Raw genomic sequence first — 21,566 nt, forward strand, 5'->3', positions numbered from 1 at the left:
AGTTATCTTTCATACACATACGGTACATTATAACATCACGTCTATATTCAGTATTTAAAACAGTTGACCTTTTTGTAGTATTCATTTTTAAAATCCACCATTTATTGGTTATTGACCACTACACAAATATTAATAGTTTATCGGTATCTGCAATTATTGGAGTCTTAATATTGGTACAGTACAAAATAAAAAAATATTCAAATTAACATACAATTGTATAAAACAACTACTAACAAACTATATATAGATATATAAATATAGATTAAAAAAACTATACTAAAAAGTTAAGTAATTGTCTTCTAAATACAGTGCTGAAAATTGGGGTATTTAGGGTGAAATATGACTTGTGCATATTGTTGACAGGTTTTGTGAGATTTGAGAGTGTTGTGAGACAGGGAAAGTGGACAAAAAAAAAGCTATTTCTCTACTGCAGGAGGCCATAGAAAAGGGTACAGCTGGACTTGAAGGGGGGGGTAGAGAGAGAGAGCGAGAGAGAGAGTGAGCGCAAAAGCCTTACTTTGCCTCGCCAACCACTGACGACCATATATGGCCCTGGGATTCCCATGGAAAAAGAGACGGCAGGGTAGAGGTAGAGGGAAATTAAGGAAGAGGTTGTATACGTTGCACTTCTACTTACACCCGGCAGCCAAAACAATACCGGCCGGCAAGAGCCAAGTGTGCTTATTTGAGCTGTAGCCACAGAGGGGGTTGGTGGTTGGTATTACGTCTAAACTGCTAGGGTGAATAATACATTTGTATTATGCTGCCCCTGTCCTGGCATTTAGACTATGGCAAAAAACATGCAGACAATCTGCAACAGTGGCATTTCTCTGGAAGTGTCAAGGGCACTTCACACAGATAGCAGTTAAGGGTGTTTGCACACTATAGGGAAAGCTCAAACAAAGCCTTTGACACAGAGAAATGGGTACAATCCATTTGGGTATGGATAGAAATCCTATAAAATTTACAGCTTCTGTCGGAGCCATATTCTTGTGGGCAGCGTTTCGACAGACAACACAATCACTTTCAGGTGACGTGTTTCGAGTCCCATTTCGTAGTCCTATTCTGATCCAATGCTCAAGTGCCAGTAATTTTATATAAACTTTAGAAAACAATCGATTATCAATTCCAAACAATTCTAAAGTGTGGCCAACACCAGGTGCCCTAGCCAACTCTCTGCATTCGAGTGTGCAAAAACTGTACCTTAGCAAGAGCTTGTCAATGTGTCAGCACCCTCAAAAAGGTACACCTTTGTAACTTGTCTAATTCTAAAGGGTGTATATAGGGGCTTTCGCACCAAATAGTTCTAGGCACTAGCCACTAGGATAGTTCCCCAAGAACTAATTTCTCCCCCGGGCCATGATCCTGGTTGCATTCGCACTGGGAATAGGAACTGCGAAGGGCCGACAGCAGCGTCTTTAAGCGTGGCATTTACAAGCGCTAAAAACCTGTGAATGGAGGATGTCACGATCGGGGCAGTTTGTTGTGTGCCGTGGGTTTCGTGATAACGGAAAATGGAATGTAAATGCATAATTTACGTCTCTGAAAGAGCAAAAAGTGGGGCTAAGAGATGAAATCTATGACAACTTTCAGTATCGAAGCGGAAAAAAGAACAACCCTGCAGACAACAGGTAAATGCCCATGTTTGTGAGGTAAATACGTTTACACGGCTTTTTAAAAACGCCAGGTGCGTTTGACATGCGTTTGACCAATCAACGTACACTTATGTCACTGATAGTTCCTATTGAGCTGGTTTAGACCCTACTCTGAAGTAGGAGCTAATTTAGTTCCCGCAAAAGGAGTTCCTAGAACTAAAATCGTTCCTAGTTCCTGCGGTGCGAACACGGCAAAATCCGGGTACTTCAGCCAATAGTTCTAGGAACCATGAAAAGGTTACTCCAGTGCGAAAGCCCCTTATAAGTACCTAAACATACTAAGAAACTTTGAGGGTACTGACCCAATGACAAGATAAAGGTACATTTCTTCTGGTGGAATGACCGGGTTAACTTTTGCCCATGGGTGCCTGCAGGAGCATTCTATCAATCCATATCTATGATCAGCCCTAGTGGATCCAGGGTGGCCGCAAACAAAGCAGTTTGTTTGGATTTGCATGTGCACGGACACTGGCTTGCAGCAGTGTCAGCGCCTATGATCTGTCATGCTCCAGGGAGCTGCTTAATTACATGTCCCTGAAAGATGAGGGTTAGGAGATGCTGAGAGCCAGCTGACTGTGTGGCTTCCACAGACAGAGCTACTGCCGACGATGACAGGATATAGATCACTGGAAGGAAGGAGGCTATGAAAGAGAAAGCAAGCAAGAGAAAGTGCATGGTTATTCAGAAGTCTTCAAGTGGGAAGAGTGTAAACTTTGGGAAGCATGTAGAAGTTCTGGGAGAGTATTTTGCATGAGTTGTTGAGCATTTGACATGTGAAGACATGAATACATAGGGTATATTTTGAAGGAGGTGTGGAAAGATCCAGGTCAGTTTGAAACCAAGGGGAATAGAGTGAATTAGATTTCTGAAAGAACTAGACCCAGCTCTCTGGGAATCTCATTGGTCAATGGATACCTAGGTCAAAAGTACTTTGCAACCCAAGCGAAAATGCTTTCGACTTTTGGTTGGTCACCTTTGGCAACCCTTTCATTTTCCTCTATGTCAGGGGTGTCTAATCATGCTCCTGGAGTACCACCTTACAGTAGGGTTTAGCTCTAACTCTTGTTACACAAACCCGAACAAGCTAAATCAAAGTCTTCATGACTACTAGAAACAAGTAGTACAACCTACTAGGCAAGTGTGTTGTAGCAGGTTGGAGCTCAACTCTGCAGAAAAGTGGCCCTCCAGGAGCAGGACAGGACACCCCTACTCTGCGCCCTAGCGAAACATCCTTCCCAACTGAATCAAGTGTGTAGGCGCAGAGATAATTCAAGTCTGGTCCAAGTGTATACAGGCATGCAAAGGCAGCTGATTAACAGCCTGCTCTAAGGGTGGATAAAGATGACTTTTAACGCCTTGGTGAGGAAATGAAAAAATAAACACTTACTTCCTGTTCTATTCTGACAAAGGTTTTTTCAACACCCTTTTCCACTCTAACAACTGAATGCCCCCCTCCACCCATTACTGTCTGATAAGCCCACACTCAAACAAATGTCAAAAAGAACACGCCTAATAAATACACAAAAATAAGAAAGAAAAGCCCAGGAGAAGGTCAGAAGCAGTTGACCTTCTCCCTAAGTCACTGCTGCACCATAGCAATGTTGGATTCAACTGTATAAATTTGTGTACATGTTTTTCCTCGTCCACTTGTATTCCTCATCTCCAATCTGTAAAAAAACCCAAACAAGCATTCCGACATCTGGTGACTGCAAGCTACAAGCTCTAAACATTTGATTGGCTCCATCTGGACAAGAGCGCAATTCACAATCACGTCAGGCCGCATGACGTTCCACGCCCACACACGCTGACAGTCATTAGTAAACTGCTAGGACACTGACCACTGCTGACGTTCCTCCGTTGTGACTCAACTATTGGTGGTTGTAAATAAACACTCTGACCGTGACTACACGCCCACCTACATGAGGTAGGTTTGTAAGTGTTAAGTAAGGGTCACACATACATTTTGACTGCATAGCTCTAAACATAAACACTGTGGCTTCTCATTTCCTGTTTTTGACACCATCATGCAATTTACACCTTTAAACACAAAAAGGACAGGGAAATAGTGAATTTTAACATGTAAAACCTGTATATCATACTACAAATATATTGCTGCATTAAAGCAAATAATGTATGTATTGTCAGATGGGTTAAATCATGCACTAAAGTATGCGAGTAGCCAATGTGAGAATTACGTGAGAATTCTGTGTTTGGGCAGCTTCAATGTGATCTATATAAGGATGTGTCTCCATGATGCAATAAGAGCAAATTTCATTTGTGAGTGGGCCATAAGGTCTCTCGCCGTTTGAAGAGATGTTTGGCACATCGTTACAGTCTCTGCAAATAGTTAATCTCATTTTTGCAAATAAGCCACTCTGATTCGGCTCTTTGAAAGTGGTCCCTCACTTCCCAAAATAGTTTAGCTGTTCTATAAACACAGTAAATTTCATGTAGAACTTTCTTTTTCTCAGAAGCACTCATTTTAATGTGTTTCTTTGAGGTTTGGAAGAGATTTTTTGGAAGACCTTCATTACAATATCAAAAACACTGAAATTAAGTTAATCCCAACAGATAGATTTACTAAATATATTCCTGAAACAGAGTGTGAGGATGAGCTGAGAGTAGCAAACACATTGAAGGTACTAGGGCTGTACAATATATTGAAATAAAATCAATTTTGCGATATGGCTTAGTGTGATTGTGAAATCATGCAGACTGCCATTTAATTAAATAAATAGTGGCAGAGCGGCACTGGTCATCTACAAAAGCTTATTGGTTTAATGTTATAGCACTCCCCACTTATTCTAGAATGATGAATTCTTTCCAAATATACCTATTTAAAGGTGCCCTAGAATCAAATTGAATTTACCTTGGCATAGTTGAATAACAAGAGTTCAGTACATGGAAAAGACATATAAATCTCATTTGTTTAAAAGACATCCGGAAAACAGGCGAATCTCAACATAACACTGACTGTTACGTAACAGTCGGGATCATTAATATGTACGCCCCCAATATTTGCATTGGCCAGCTCATGTTCAAGGCATTACACAAGGGCAGGCAGTATTAACGTCTGGATCTGTGCACAGCTGAATCATCAGACTAGGTAAGCAAGCAAGGACAACAGTGAAAAATGGCAGATGGAGCAATAATAACTGACATGATCCATGATATCATGATATTTTTAGTGATATTTGTAAATTGTCTTTCTAAATGTTTCGTTAACATGTTGCTAATGTACTGTTAAATGTGGTTAAAGTTACCATTATTTTTTACTGTATTCACAGAGACAAGAGCCTTCACTATTTTCATTTTTAAACACTTGCAGTCTGTATAATGCATAAACACAACTTCATTCTTTATAAATCTCTCCAAGAGTGTAGCATTAGCCCATTAGCCACGGAGCATACTATCAAACTCATTCAGAATCAAATGTAAACATCCAAATAAATACTATACTCACGTGATCCGAAGCATGCATGCAGCATGAATGACGAACATCTTGTAAAGATCCATTTGAGGGTTATATTAGCTGTGTGAACTTTGTTTATGCACTGTATAACTGCACTTATAGTCGAGAGCTCGGTAGGGCAGGGAGCGAGAGATTTAAAGGGGCCGCACAGCCTGAATCGGCGCATAGTTAATGATGCCCCAAAATAGGCAGTTCAAAAAATTAATTAAAAAAAAAAAAATCTATGGGGTATTTTGAGCTGAAACTGCACAGACACATTCAGGGGACACCTTAGACTTATATTACATCTTTTGAAAAGACGTTCTACGGCACCTTTAAGTCATCTGGTGAACATTCCTGTTTTTCTTCAGATCACAATATATACCGCAAAGATAAATCTCACACAAGTTGTCCGTTTTTTCCATTATTATGCAGCCCTAGAAGGTATAGGGATGTGCAAACCTACACACTTTCAAAAATTACTAGTTAGTGAGTTGCCTGTATAATTAGGTTGATTTAGTGCTCACTTAACCCCAATCAGAAGCATTTCTTAGGTTGCACGTTAACACAATTAAAACATTAATTAAAGCACTGCTGCTAGACACATTAAAAAAAATAAAATAATCTAGACTAGTCAACCATCATGACCTATCCCTATTAGTTAGACTCAAAAATATTTAGCAGCAGCTCCTTACTGTGCTTAAATGTTATTGCCAGAAGCAGGCCATGTTGGCTCTTTTACAAATGTGTAGCGGGTCCACAGACTTAAATTGCGCTGCAAGCAGTTAAGTATTCATGCATGCTATTTATCACTATCCTGCAGACTCTTGGCCAGCCGGAGCAAGAGAGCCCTGCCCTTAGAGCCTGGTGAGGAAGAAAAAAAAAAAAAAAATAGGAATGCAAAGGAAAATGTAAGCTGATGTCATTTCACTTGGACCAAGGGCAGAGGACATGCCTCATGACTGAAGGGTGACCCAAGTGGTTCCTCAGTTTTTTCTGAGAACTTCCTTGGAATTCTGTGCAGTAAAACACCAGGACTGTGTCCAAAATCTCCAACAATACCTTTATATAGTGATTGGACAGCCATGTGTAGTGGTGCCCGAAACCATAGTGAACATTGAGTGTACTCATTCAATCCCATGATGTCATGATTGTGTCATCTGTTGTCTCTGAACATGTTGACTTGTCTTCAACTCAATTTGGGTTTCACAGTGTAGCCCAGTGTAGTTTTTTTTTTGTGTAGCCCAGCCTTGGTTTTATTTAGTTTAGGTTACATCTAGCCGCTACAGAATACCCATGCACTGTGAGAGTCACACAGAGTACCCACAACTCAACAGTCAGAAGATAACTTAGAAGATAGTGTCTGCAGGCCTTCCACTGCGCTCAGTGTCCGAATTTGATCACTCGTTTTCATTCACTACCTTAAGTTGATTAAATTAGTGGACTGATGCAGGTAATAGTGGGCGATTTCGGATACAGCCTAGAAATTTTCCCAAGCATACAGAAAGTGCCGGCACTGACTAAAAACACAACAGCCACAAAGGTTCAGTATGAATGTGACAATGACAAGAAAAGTGAAATAATCAAATTATGAGCAAGAGAACAAATAATGTGTGAATATGTCCGGTCAAGCGCAAGACATGAAAGAAAACTCAATTCAGTATTTGTGAGCCGAGATGTTGCTTTCTGGCCGAGTTTCAGATGTGTGTCGTGCACACAAAAATGATCAAACAGTATGCAATTACCAAACTGAGTTCTCTTTTGCATCTTGCACTTGAATATTATAATTGACAGAGCTTAAAAAAAAAAAAACTTGCAAATGATAAACTTTCACGACGATGCAGACTGGCCCGATCGGGCAAGTGACAGTTTCGCCAACTGTCCCTAGCGTTGTTTATGCTAACCCCAGGCCATCGGGCAGTCCTTATTGTTGTGTTCTGACAGCTAATGGGTTTACAAGAAAGACGCTCAATACATTCTTTTGGACAATTTCCTAGAAAATGATGCTGAACTAAATTACATTAAGCAGCAATCAATCACTCAATAGTGATTCTCTCAAATAAATGGCTCATTACTGTTCAGGACTAAGCACAATCAAAAAACAATCTTATCATCATTGCATCAACCAATTAGAAAGCCAATCACAGAACAGCACATACTTGTTGATTGGATAATGCTGGCAATCATGTGTATGAAAGGTTAAGACAGCGATCAGTGTGTGTTCGTGGACTAGAAGGTGGGCTTCAGGCTCGAAAACATTCCTCAAGAATTTTTGTGCATCAGCAATACTCAGGTAAACCAGTTTGAACCTGCAGTGATGCTTGTCTGAAATTGTTCACCTGCTCTGCCATTTAGTCATCCAAACCAACAAAGGACATTCGAGAGTTTGGTGGCAGCTCAGAGAAACTTATTACAATTAAAGTGCCAATAAATTACTCCAATTAAAATAACATTTAAGAATATTAGCATCTAAACACAGATAACTGCAAATCCATTTTGCCCGCCAGTAATGGACGCTACAATTATAAACTAAAAGCATGCTCAGCTCCATATAGCAGATTTCACTTATCACGATGACTGATAAGACGATGGCGTAGGAATTGGTGCACAACAAATATCTTATCTCGTAAAATTTGCGGTCAGTACTGCCGCTTGCTATACATGGTAACCGTTATCGCGAATTAGAAATCAGCTGTTATCAGTAAATCTGGTGTTGTCACAAGTTTATATACCAGTGTGAAAATTTCCTCACGTGACATCACTAGTGTGAATGCAGCCTTATTAGATCACCCGCTGTCTATGATGTCATCAGTAATAATCAAACAGCAGTAAAGCACTCACTGCTCTTGACTAGAAAATGTTCGGTTATTTGCTTGTATATCTTGAAGCTATATTTATTTTGTTGAAAATTCTTCACATAAAATGGCTTTAATTTAATTTTTAATTATTTTAATAGTAGGTATAATTCCACAAATAATTAAAGAAAAAAAAAAAAGGTAAATAAATTTAAGATTTAAAGTTGTAAACTAAATAATAAGAAAAATAAATGTAGATCAAGAATCATTTTGGAATCGGATCGTGACCCCCAGAACTGAAATCAGATCGTTAGATGCCTAAAGATACCCACCGCTAAGCCGCACCATGTTTTTTTTTATTGCACACCAAATTCTTAAGATGCAGGAATTGGCATCGCCAGCAAAAATGACAAAACCAAGGCTGGGCTTCACAGTTTTTCACCCCACTGCGAAACCCAAAGGAACCCAGTGGAAGACTAGTCAACGTGTTCAGAGACAACAGATGACACAACACTGTAGCTTTACTTTTTCAACAGACTTCCTGCCCTTGATTATGGGTTCCTTTCAAACATCCAACTGAAAATATCTCAACACCGCCTGCATGACATGGCCAAACCTGCTTATTACAAACTGTAAAACATGAACTGTTGGTGTGCTGGTTTCTAATATTAGCATGTCAATCAAGCAGTAGACAGAAATTGATGACTACACAACCCCATAGTGACGGCCAAGAATCATTTTTATTTCCTGCTTAGCATAATATTTCAAAGGAAAAAGGCCAACACAATAAAAATCTCAATTGAACAGATTGCTAACCTTTGATTAAAACCTGTACCACGCTGATTCATCTTAACAACTCCCACCCACTTCTCGTAAACAATAAATAATTGAGTGACATGCAAATTACATATCCATTACATATGCATGAGAAGCCCAGTGATGGGATGGACCCATCAGAAACCAATTTAAATACAATTAACATTAATCATTTAAGTCAAAAATGGCATCATAACATTTGCACTTACTGGACCAGAAAAAAATAAATAAATAAATAAAAAATGGTCAAAACGAATGGCTTAACAATTTAATAAACCACCCACAATGTTAAATTAAAACCATAAATTATTTCATACCCTAACACAAAACCACTGACCTGTCTTCAGCTTTTAACAGTGTCTCGTAATAACCAAAATTCCTTTATTACGGTATCGTCAAAGGCAAAACACATGCACTGACATCAGTTTTTGGCTTGCGGCAAAGCGTGCTTTTTGCACCAACCAAGAGGAAATAATGGCCCACACACCTAATTTATGTCAGAACTAATTTCCTTTAGGCCTGAGCTCAAACACTGACAGAGAGAAAACATGACTCCATCACCCTTTTACATAACATTACTATGACCATCATCAGCCAGCTGACGTCAAGATTTAGCACAAACGGCAATAAAATTGTCCAATGGAAACATTCAGAAAATAATATCACTATTTTGTTTAAACGAATGTCTACCACATTTTACAAGACAAAACATTGCACGTCATACCTTTCCAAAGTTTACCATGGCAACCAAGTAGTGCATTTTTACTATAGATATTGTAACTAAAATAAAACAACAGTAACTTTAAAAAGGATTTAAAATGACAAAGGTTCTGAGAGCTTCTTATGCTGTTTGAAAGAGATATTAAATATTCATTTTTCTCAATTATTATGGTTTTACTGTGGTAAATATGGTATTCTGCAGAACTGACAATGTGCGATTTGTTTTTCTGCCATATATATTCCGATATGAAAAAATGTATACGTTTCAAAAAAAAAAAAAAAAAAAAAAAGGCAATTTCAGAATGATTGGAACAATTTTGCTGGAGAGTGCAGTGCATCTGTAGGCCTAGAGAAAATAAAATTTTTAAAAAGCCATCCTTAGAGTTCAAATGATTTAGGATTTTTTTTAAATCTAGGTGTTTGGGTTTACTGACTCTTTACAAGAACCAACTCAAACCTTAAATTAACCCTAAAGTGAACAGTTTTTTTTTTTTTTTTTTTTCCCCACTTTGGTTTTTATAATGGGCCACATAATTATTCAAAATAATTATTTTATTGTGGTTATTATTAAAATCAAAATATTAAAATAAGAAATGTATTGCAATTATACTATTGTATTGTATAATAAATGTAAATAAACAGACAACCGGAAGAGCATATATTCATTTAATAAAAATTATTATGAAACCTACTCAATTGACCCTTCGCAAAGACCCGCCCCCCCCTTAGTTACAGTTGCTTTGTCCGACAAACTGTGGCGCTATCATGCCACATGCAGTGACAAATACACCGCAGAGCAAAGTGGATACGGACAACATGTCGACAGACAAGACAGAGCAGGTTACTTATGATATTAAACAAAGTCATAGCTTTCAAACTGTGTAGTTTAAGAAATTCAAACAATAAAAACCATTTTGTGGCTCTTTAATGTGTCCTGACAGATTGCTGTAGCGCCTCAGCTCAAGATCATCTCTTCCTACGAGTCCATTTATAGCATCAAATAAACATGAATGAACATGAGAATCAATGTTGTTTCAAACACGGAAATATGTCAATACACACAATTTTTCAAGTTTAACTCCACCGAGGTTAATCTTCTAACTCCTGACTGCTTTGTCGGACAAAATGGCGGATTCTGCGTTCTGACTGGTTAGATCGTTTGTCAATCAAACTCCAGGCGAAGGGTCAATTAGATAAATCACACCAAGCCATACTGCAATACCAAATTTATTTTGCTATATAGTGCAGCCCTAGTATTCTAGCAAAAATTATGGTTGACATTGCAACTTTCTGTAAGAGCTGAGCCCTTAAGTCCTTTTAGCGAATGAGCAATGAACACAGAATCACATCTCCTCGTTTCCCAGGAACGCAGGCTAATTTAAGGTTCATTTAAGTCCAAATTACCGTGACCTGGTTTTAGATTTCAGGCCCTGATACAAACCATCTCCTGCTTAAATCAGGTGATACGTAGTATCTCCCAATGCTCCCTGTTAAATCTTTCTTTTTCAGGGTTTTAAATGCATTTGTATTGGAGTATATCCTTTGGAGCTGACCGCAAAGATCCAAAATTAACCACTTGTAGTTGTTTTATATGAAGAATATTCCAAATGTGTGTCACCTCATGGGGCGCTGGAGAAAAAAAAAAAAAAAGGTTTACCTAGGCACAATAAAACTTGAAAAGCTAGCAAATTTGATTATGCCAAATCTCCAAAAAGACAGAAGATCCACAACACAGTTCTCTTCAGTAGATGGTTTGATTGTCGTTTTGAATCACTCACGTCGATTACATCTACCCAAGAATGACTGGGCTGACTCACAACGTAAAGAAAAATAGCAAGACCTCTCACAAACAAAGGTTCAAAAACAACACAAATAATCCTGAGGAGTGTTTCTTTGAGTATCTACACCAGATATCAGCTCTGACATTCCAAATGGGCGGCTCAAGACACAGCTGGGAATCTCAGGATTCACAATGCATGCTGAGATAATCACATTGCAGCACTATGAACGATGACAAAGATGTTAATTGAATAGTTCGCCCGAACAAGAAAATTGCGTCATTATTTACTACCCCTTTTGTTACAAACCTGAATGCCTTCCACAAAAAGGGAAAATTCTGATTAACTCTTTCTGAACCTTCAAAAAGGATGACAGGAATCAAATTTGTCCAAATGACTCCTGTGATATATTTCAAATGTGTGTCTGAATCACATACTGTCTGAGTAGCTTCTACATTTGATAAGAAACGTACTTTGTGACCATAAAAAAAAGTATGTTTTATACAGTATGAATGTGTGGGCGATATGACCAAAATCTTATATCACGATATACATCATGATACAGTTATTTTTGTTTTAAACAAATTTCCTTTTTAAATTTGTACAAATTTCTACTTTTGTGTTGCACAGAACAAAAGCCATACAGGTTTGGAACTACATGAAGGTCAGTAATAGGCAAAATTTCCATTTTTGGGTGAGCACGATGACAAAAAACTAAAACACAGTCCAAGATGTTAAATTTCATTTGAAGTAGCGCCATTTCCTTCCTGGATGCTGTTACATCAGCTCACAAGTTATCATTCCATCTTTATGCATCATCTCTTCACAAGTATTGTTGAACACTGAAAAATGCTCATGCAACAAGACGCAGTGTGGCACATCTGTCACAAAATGACAGATTAAAAAATAAATGAACAGTTTGTTCTTTTCACTAATGAGCACTTTAATTACACCTCATCATGTGCTTCTGTTTGTGACACTGAAGAGAGGAGTAAAACGGTGTGACTGTGGAGGTGGAGAACATTTTGGCTAGGGTGTAAGTGACAGCTGAGGAATTCTGGGTCCTTCCAATGAGAGACACGGTAGGAATGCAAGCAAAGGACGACACAGCCACAACCCTTCCCACCCGACACACAACTGCATATCTTCACCTACCTTCTTACTGAAACCCTGACCTTACCGATGACAGCACTGCAGACAATTCCACCAATGCTGTAAATGACACGTCTCGTACTAAAAGGCTGCCGCCAGAGACTACGCTGCCATACCAGGTCGAACAGATTATGAGTATGTAAACCGCAAACTTGAAAGATATTACAGTTATGAAACACACATCCTTGGAAAACATTTAGGAACAGTATTGCAGACACCAACGCTTTAGGCCTCGGGCGTAATCTGCTGCTTCTCGCCTCTATTTGCATACCGCCTCCACAAAGTTGTTGAGCTGCTAGATAAATTCAACCATTTTCTTGAACTGGATAACTGGAATGATTATATACATGACGCACCATATGTCCAGATTGATAAATGGACCCTTTTAGCATTTTTATTAAATCAGAATAAATTAAAGTAAACACTGCAATGATGTATAAATCCTTTTTTACTTTGTAAATAACTTTATAAATTATTTTTTTAAATTAAATTATATTATGGTTATAATGTTGTAAAAAGGTTGTAAAATATAGCCTTAATTTTTATGCAAAATTAATTTGTTTTAATACAGATTGTTAATATAAAAAATTATGAAAATAATCTAAATGCAACTGTTATAAATAATTTAAGAATATTTTTATAAGCTATATTTAATTTTGCATTTTGTCATTTTGCATGAAGAAAATGAATACAATTTTTTACAATATAAATTTTCAAAAATTGTCAACGCAAAGGCTGTTAAAAAAGCCGTAATTTTCTTTGAGAAAATTATAAAAAAAAAAAAAAAAAAAAAAAAAAAAAAAAAAAAGGAGGAAATTACTTATATAGACATGGACATGTTCTCGGCAGGCTAGATTTGCCAAAAGTACTTTCCACGATACCAAGTTGGTACTGAAATTTTAAAAATGTGAAGCTTTGAGTGCTGTTCAGCGGATTTTTGAAGTGTTGGTCATTGTAGCCAATCACAGACATATCTGATGGGCGTGTGAACACAATGGCCAATCAGATGTTTACGAATCCACTCAACAGCACTCAAAGCGTCACATTTTTAAAATTTCAGTACCGACTTGGTATCGCAGATTCGCGGTTGGTAATTTTGACTACGGCAAGCTTTGCCAGATTCATTTATGGATCATTTCTATTACTTCTTAAAGCATTTTCTGCATTGTAACACACAAAAGTTAAGAGGCACATGAAATTGTGCCCCAAAAAAATATAGATCACAACATGATGCAAGCTAGATTCAAACATGACTCCTTGAGTGCCATGAGAACATGTCATGCACAACCCACTATGCCACAAAACAGATGACTTTTGATTCAAAACATCAATCCGCGCAACATGCAAGCTAAGAACAGCCTGTGCCAGGTTTCTTAACTATGAGCTTGAACAGTGCAGAATGTGGGTTGACTGGGTGCTAAAGTTAGTGCTCTTGCACTCGCCTGCAGGCCAGACTGCACGTGATATTTATAACCTCAGCAATACTGCTACAAAAGTCACTGGAACCAGCACACCATGTCCCTCCATGGATAAACAGCAGTGCACTGAAAGTGAGGTCACTACCTATCGCAGGCAGCAGAGAGTGGGTCAGGGACGAATCGCACGATCTCAATCGGGTCCCGGTGCTACCTTCACTATGTGGACTTACTGGAATGAGTCAGAGCCTCTTAATCTTCAACACAACATCAAGTTCTGCAATTCATGTGAAAACTAGCAGTCAATACATCATGAGTAAAAACAATAAAACCTAATTGTAGCTCAGTCAAAACATTGCCATGAGCAAACTACTCTACGTTGCTTCGCAGCTGTCCATTTCCTGCTGGTGACATTAGAGTTATGCTGGGAGAGCCCAGGGCGACCAAAACACTGACTGAACTAACTTTTGATGTCATATTGATGAACTTAAACACCACATGACACTCCAAACCTTTATATGAGTCAAAATCTGCTAAGGGGTAATAATGGAACAACAGTTTTAAAAAGTGATTTTTCACTATTATTTTACAACGGCATCTGCATTCTCATAGGTTTAAATATAAGATTTTTGCTTTAAGAGACAAAAACAACTTTGTGCATCAAAAACACTCCTTTACTGGTAAAAAATGAACATGGTTTTAAAAAGTCAATATACATTTGTTCTTTACTCGCTGAAATCGAGTGAAATACTCCACAATGCATGCTAAAGAGAATTATCACCAATCCAATTAAAAAACTTCTTAAAGTAAATTTTGTTTTTAAAAATTTATGCACAAACTACGCCTTTCAGTTCAAGTTTAAAGTTACATAAATAAAAGGGAATTATTCAATAAAGAGGCCTGCAGTGCACAAGGATTGTGCATTTAAAGAAGGGAACTTAATAAAAGTGTAAATTAATCATTCTGTACTAGCTAAATTGAGTAACACTCAGTCAAGAAGCTTGTTTAATCGTCAGGTTTCTATAGAAATGTGTAGGGGGAGTAAATCGCAATATGATCGAACATTGATTCTCTTAAGCCGAGTTCAGACTGCACGATTTTAGCCCCGATTTTGGCTCGCCGACAGGTTTTGAGAAATCGCCGACAAATGCCCGAAATCACAGGCAAATCGGTGCTCGTTCACGTGAGTGACAATCACGCAGTGTGAATGAGCAAAGACGCGATCTGAGAGAATCGCCGACGAGTCGCCGACACCCGTGAGATATTTGGCATGCTAAATATCTGGACCTGTCGGCGATTCAAAATCCTGCAGTGTGAAAAGTGTTCTGACTGAAAACTACATCGGCGATGACCGACAGCCAATGAGAGAGCAAGATACGGAGCAGCGGGGAGTTCGGGGAGGAGTTATAGACCACAACATCAGCAAGCATGGCTTTGTACACAAAACATTACAATTATATCAAACAGAACCAAAGCACAAACATTTGCTTGACCATCCAACAGCAGCACATTGAAAAGTTATTTATTTACCCCCAACTCTCATTGCAGAACACACAATCCACAGTCTCCTCAACCGTTTCCTCCTCCATATTCTTCTTTTCTTTTTCTTGTTTTCGCTGCAAATCAGCGCACAGGCAATTCGTATTGCAAGCTTCTTGCGGGCTACCGTTTTTAATAATAATAATAATAATAACTCCGGTCTTGCACGCGTGATATCGCGTTGTTTCCTTGTCATCTCGCGTGTTTTTGGTTGTGAAACGTAGTTTGCGTGCCAGACAGTTGTCGGCGATTCTTCCTATCATGCAGTGTGAAACCTTCTGTTGCCGATCCATCGTGCAGTTTGAACACAGCAGCGACTGAATGCTGGCCAAGATAGTCATACAGTGCGAAAAGAACAGTGACCCGACTGCTTTGAAAATCGTGCAGTCTGAACTCGGCTTTAGTCAGCGATACAATATTTACCGTTAATTCAACATGCGATTTGATTAAATTCGGGGAATGTGATTGAAATTAAATTACAACACTATGTGGTTATTTTACACAACCAGTCGTTCTCGTGCAAATCCAGTATTCCCATTGACAATACACATCAAAATTTGGTACTCCAGCTGTACTCCAAAAGAAAAGAAAAGAAATTTTGCAAATTAAGTTGTTAAAACTTATCAAATGTGATGACAGCTTAATGACAATCATAAGTCCTCTAGTTTATCTATATTCATACATTATATGCATTGCACTGGATCTATCCACATGATGTATCCTTACACCCCTAGTAACGTGTAATGCACCGATTTCTACAGGTTCAGGACCGTTTGGACCCAGTTCTTCAATCTATTTTCTTCCTCATAATCTGAAACTGAACGGTGCAAAAATATGTCATAACATAGGATGAACAGAAGAATTGACAATTGTGTAAATACTAAAAGTGCACTTTACCAGTCAAACGCATGGAAACAACAAAAAAATTTTTATAGAGTTGCAACAGGTGAATTTGCTGCAATAGACACAAAATTTGACATCCAACACAATATATGGAAAGCACTCTCTCTTCTATTTTAAAAGTTATGCATTTTTATAAGGCCTCCTCCAAAGCTTATTCGATTATACTGCTAGGTGCAATTTATTATTTGCAATTCCAATCAGAACAGACCCATTTGCGTCAACACACAAATCCTCCATTCCTGATGCAATTGTCAAACAAAGTAAATTTTAACAAGCTAGCAGAAGATGTACATCACTTATATATGAAATGCCTCTGGCACAACTAAACATGTGCGTCTTTAATAGCGAGATCAGTGTGTTTAAAAACAAATACCATTCACTATGAACTCACTGCCTGCTGGTCACATGCTAGAATTCTCCGCTACCTCACACGTCTACATACATAAACACGCACAGCAGCCCCAATAGAGGAAGGAGCCTCTCCACTCAGTCATGGTTAGGTCTCAAGAGCTGCATCCAAATTCTTTCCTCACCCTGTCTGAACACCGGCCCAAAAAAAGGCAAGTGCTTTTAAACGCATGAGCCTGTACAGACAACCTCCTGCAGTCACTTACAGCCACATCAAACCCAGAAGACTCATTGCAGGGCTATAGATATTATGGTTTACAGTGTCAAATGCCACCTTTTCCTGCTCATAATGTGACTTTTTAGAGACATTTATGTAGCACCTAGAACCTTAAATGGTTAGTTCACCCAAAAATGAAAATTCTGTCATTTATTACTCACCCTCGTGCCGTTTTACACCCATAAGACCTTTGTTCATTTTCAGGAACACAAATTAAGATATTTTGGTTGAAATCCGATGGCTCAGCAATGACATTTCCTCTCTCAAGATCCATTAATGTACTAAAAACATATGTTTTTAAATCAGTTTGTGTGAGTACAGTGGTTCAAAATATTAATATTATAAAGCGAAGAGAATATTTTTGGTGGGCCAAAAAAAGCAAAATAACGACTTATATAGTGATGGCCGATTTCAAAACACTGCTTCAGAAAGCTTCGGAGCATAAATGAATCAGCGTGTCGAATCATGATTCGGATCGCGTGTCAAACTGCCAACGGCTGAAATCACGTGACTTTGGCGCTCCGAACAGCTGATTCGACACGCTGATTCATTATGCTCCGAAGCTTTCTGAAGCAGTGTTTTGAAATCGGCCATCACTTTATAAGTCTTTATTTTGGGGTTTTTTTTGCGCACCAAAATTATTCTTGTCGCTTTATAATATTAATATTGAACCACTGTACTCACATGAACTGATTTAAATATGTTTTTAGTACATTAATGGATCTCGAGAGAGGAAATGTCATTGCTGAATATGCAAGTCTCATGGAGCCATCGGATTTCAACTAAAATATCTCAATTTGTGTTCCGAAGATTAACGAAGGTCTTACAGGTGTGGAACGGCATGAGCGGGAGTAATAAATGACAGAATGTACATTTTTGGGTGAACTAACCCTTTAAGTTGAAATATAAAAACTCAGCTACTTTGACTTTTGAATTATCAGGACCGCTTTGCAATGTTTTACCCCTAACATCTGACTGTGAACATTATGATTATGTCTATGTGTCCAAAAATGCTGGTTAAGTAAGAAGAAATCGAAACAATATATGAACCGTAACAGGAAAATAGGTTTAATCTGGCTTAAAAAGTCTTTGTATTATTCTTATTTTCTTAGATTCCTGGACAATTATTATTGGTAAATTGACAGAAAGTACAGTTGCTTGTAAGCGTAGACACATAATATTTTAGAAAAAAATCATTAGCGCGTTAAACAGTTCTAAATGGAAAAACTAAACTAAAGTGACATCTTTCACGGATGTTTACAGTCAAGCCAAGTAAACTACGTCTTAAAGGGGCAGTTCACTAAAAAAAAAAATAATGAAAACTTATGTCATTATTTATTCAATTTTATCATGCTTCGAAACTATCCTTGATATGTGGAACGCAAATCTAAATGTTAATAATAATAATTTTAAGAACCGACAGCTCAAGTCGCCCCTCATGATGTTCATTGAACGATAAAAGCTGCAATGAATATGAACGGTGACTGGAGCTGTCATTCTCCCAAACATCATCTTTTGTAAGTTTAACACAAGAAAGAAAGTCATATGGGTCTGAAAGAACATGAGAGTGAGTAAATTACGCCAACATTTTATTTTCTGAGCGAATTATTCGTTTTAAACTGCGGTTTTTGCGTCGTATTTTAAAAACATTCAACCTCCCGCACAGAAATCATATTGCAGACAGTCTTTCTCCATAAATGCCACAATTTCTCTCAGTAATCTGTAACGCAACATACGTGTCAACAGGGAAGCCTCTTTCCAAATATACAGCCGTGCTAACTGGTTGCTAAGCACTTTCGCAGCGTTCTTTCAATGGTGACTAGCGTATCAAAACACATTTACGAGTCGGATCAGTACATCTATACAGAATGAACCCCATGCACATTCATCCGACGCCTTTATAAATAGATTCAAGTGTTCTTGTGCTGTAGATCTCTACTGGCACTGATCTATGAGCTGAGCGGCTAGCTAACAGGCTAACCAGCAGCTAACACATACACACACCCGACAATCACTCAGACAGTCCTCTTCCTGCCTTCACACACTCATTTACACACAAATACGATTATTCCGGGATCATCTATCCAGCCCAGTGCACGTAAAAAGCAAATATCTGTTTCGATCACAGACCAATTAGCTTCAGCGGCTACGTGGTTCCGCAAAACGGCCCGAAGAAGATCGTGATGATGATGATGATGATGATGGTGGTGGTGGTGGTGGTGGTGTTGGGCTGAGTAAACACAGACAGAAAGCAAGCCGTCCTCATTCACGGATCTGTGCACAACAGCCGCCTTTGAGCCGCTCTTACCTGGTGCAGAGCGGTGAGTCCGTCTACATTGGCGTAGTTGATGTCCGCGCCGCGGTCGAGCATTCGCAGCACCTCCTCCGTATCGCCGCTCGAGCAGGCGGCCAGAAACACGGCGCCATCGTCGAACTTCACCTTCGTCTTCTTCTTCTTCAGGATGGGCGGCTCAAGATCCGTTTCCGAGCCTATCCAGCGCTTCAACTGTTCGTTCCTTTTCTGCTTGGCGTCCGCCATCTTCATCCCCTCTAGCCTGGCGCTTCTTATCTGTCTCGGATGGAAGATATACTTTATACTGCCACTATCCCAACACAGCGCGCTGGGGCGTGGGAGGGGACGGCTCTGGAGGGGAGGGGGGGTTAGGCTCAAAAACCTGGTTACGCCGAGATATCGCGAGAGCAAGCGACGTCAGCCCCGGATCTGCAGCATAACGTCATCTTTATGGGCAGTGAAGGAAAAAAAAGCACAGCAGTTGTCCACAGTGTATGCAAAGATGTTTACACTTGACACAGAACACGGGGAAAGAAGATATTATTGCATAATCATAATAACATAATTATAATACAATAAAAATGCAATTAACATAAAATCACAAAGGCAAGAATTTAAAGGGATAGTTCACCCAAAAATGAAAATTTGATGTTTATCTGCTTACCCCCAGGGCATCCAAGATGTAGGAGACTTTGTTTCTTCAGTAGAACACAAATGATGATTTTTAACTCCAACCGTTGCCGCCTGTCAGTCGTATAATGCATGTCAATGGGAACACAATCTGTAAGAGTAAAAAAAAACATGCACAGACAAATCCAAATTAAACCCTGCGGCTCGTGACGACACATTGATGTCCTAAGACACGAAGCGATTGGTTTGTGCGAGAAACTGAACAGTATTTATATAATTTTTTACCTCTAATACACCACTATGTCCAACTGCCTTGCGCACGGCATCCGGTGCATGAGGTGTGTACGCGCTCTGGCGTAGTTTAAAGGATGAGTCCACTTTCAAATAAAATTTTCCTGATAATTTACTCACCCCCATGTCATCCAAGATGTTCAGGTCTTTCTTTCATCAGTCGAAAAGAAATGAAGGTTTTTGATGAAAACATTCCAGGATTATTCTCCTTATAGTGGACTTCAATGGACTCCAAACAGTTGAAGGTCAAAATGACAGTTTCAATGCAGCTTCAAAGAGCTTTAAACGATACCAGACGAGGAATAAGGGTCTTATCTAGCAAAACGATCAGTCATTTTCTAGAAAAATGCAACTGTATAAGCTTTATAAACATAAATGATTGGCTTGCATGTGCTTCCGCTTTCCGTATTCTTCAAAAAGCTTACGCTGTATGTCCTACACTTCCCTATTCTACTTACGGAAAAAACGGAACCGGTGCTGTGTTCGTTCCGTAAGTTGAATAGGGAAGGCGTAGGACATACAGGGTAAGCTTTTTGAAGAATATGGAAAGTGGAAGCATGTGCAAAGTGATCATTTGTGTTTTATGGATGACGTGGGGGTGAGTAAATTATCAGGAAAATTTTATTTGAAAGTGAACTAATCCTTTAAACTACGCCAGAGCGCGTACACACCGTGCGCAAGGCAGTTGGACATAGTGGTATATTAGAGGTAAAAAATTATATAAATACCATTCGGATTCTTGCACAAACTGATCGTTTTATGTCTTAGGACATCAGTGTGTCGTCACGAGCTGCAGGGTTTAATTTGGATTTGTCTGTGCATGTTTTTTTTTTACTCTTATAGATACAGTTCCCATTGACATGCATTATACGACTGACAGACGGCAACGGTTGGAGTTAAAAATCAACATTTGTGTTCTACTGAAGAAACAAAGTCTCCTACATCTTGGATGCCCTGGGGGTAAGCAGATAAACATCAAATTTTCATTTTTGGGTGAACTATCCCTTTAATAAAATATGTAGTGAAAGTCCTAATAATAAAATAAAGGCTATTAGAGTAGGCATATGTAATAATAATATTATTATATATGATATTGATGGATAAGTGAAGTTGTCTGTATGATTCGGTTTTTATACTCCAGTTGTTTGTATAATAATTCACTATTTTGCAGAATGTATATGTGTAAAATGTTGTTCAGTGTTGTTTATGTTAATATGCATACATTAAGAAAAATAAAATATTACACAGCAATGGAAAATAATAATAACACATACACACAATCTTTACTATTTGTCAATAATGTCTACACTGTAAAAAATTATATTCATGCTTTGTTTTCTTTTGTCAAATCAACTTAGACAATTAATGTGGTTCAGATAACATAATATTTTGAGTTTTTGTTTATTAAACCAATCGCCTTCATTGTATTAACTCTAAAATTTTAAGGGAACCAGGTAACTTACTTTTTTAAGTTAAACCAACTATTCTTTTTTACATTGTACA

General features: G+C 38.5%; 1 protein-coding gene across 7 annotated transcripts in view; it reads right to left on the reverse strand.

Moving 5' to 3' along the window:
* Positions 1-19,516, reverse strand: part of ppp1r12a (protein phosphatase 1, regulatory subunit 12A) — an 80,609-nt gene extending 61,093 nt beyond the window's left edge. For 2 of the 7 annotated variants that reach the window (XM_048157010.1, XM_048157015.1), the window contains exon 1: positions 19,158-19,514. In XM_048157010.1, coding sequence (XP_048012967.1) covers positions 19,158-19,394 — 237 coding nt within the window. In that variant the 5' untranslated portion in view covers positions 19,395-19,514. Of the gene's footprint in view, positions 1-19,157 lie in introns of all 7 variants that reach the window. The other 5 variants (XM_048157014.1, XM_048157013.1, XM_048157017.1 and 2 more) reach the window with 4 other exon arrangements.
* Between the last annotated feature and the right edge of the window lie 2,050 nt (positions 19,517-21,566).

This window comes from Megalobrama amblycephala, linkage group LG14 (assembly GCF_018812025.1).
Source record: "Megalobrama amblycephala isolate DHTTF-2021 linkage group LG14, ASM1881202v1, whole genome shotgun sequence".
Lineage (NCBI taxonomy): Eukaryota > Metazoa > Chordata > Actinopteri > Cypriniformes > Xenocyprididae > Megalobrama > Megalobrama amblycephala.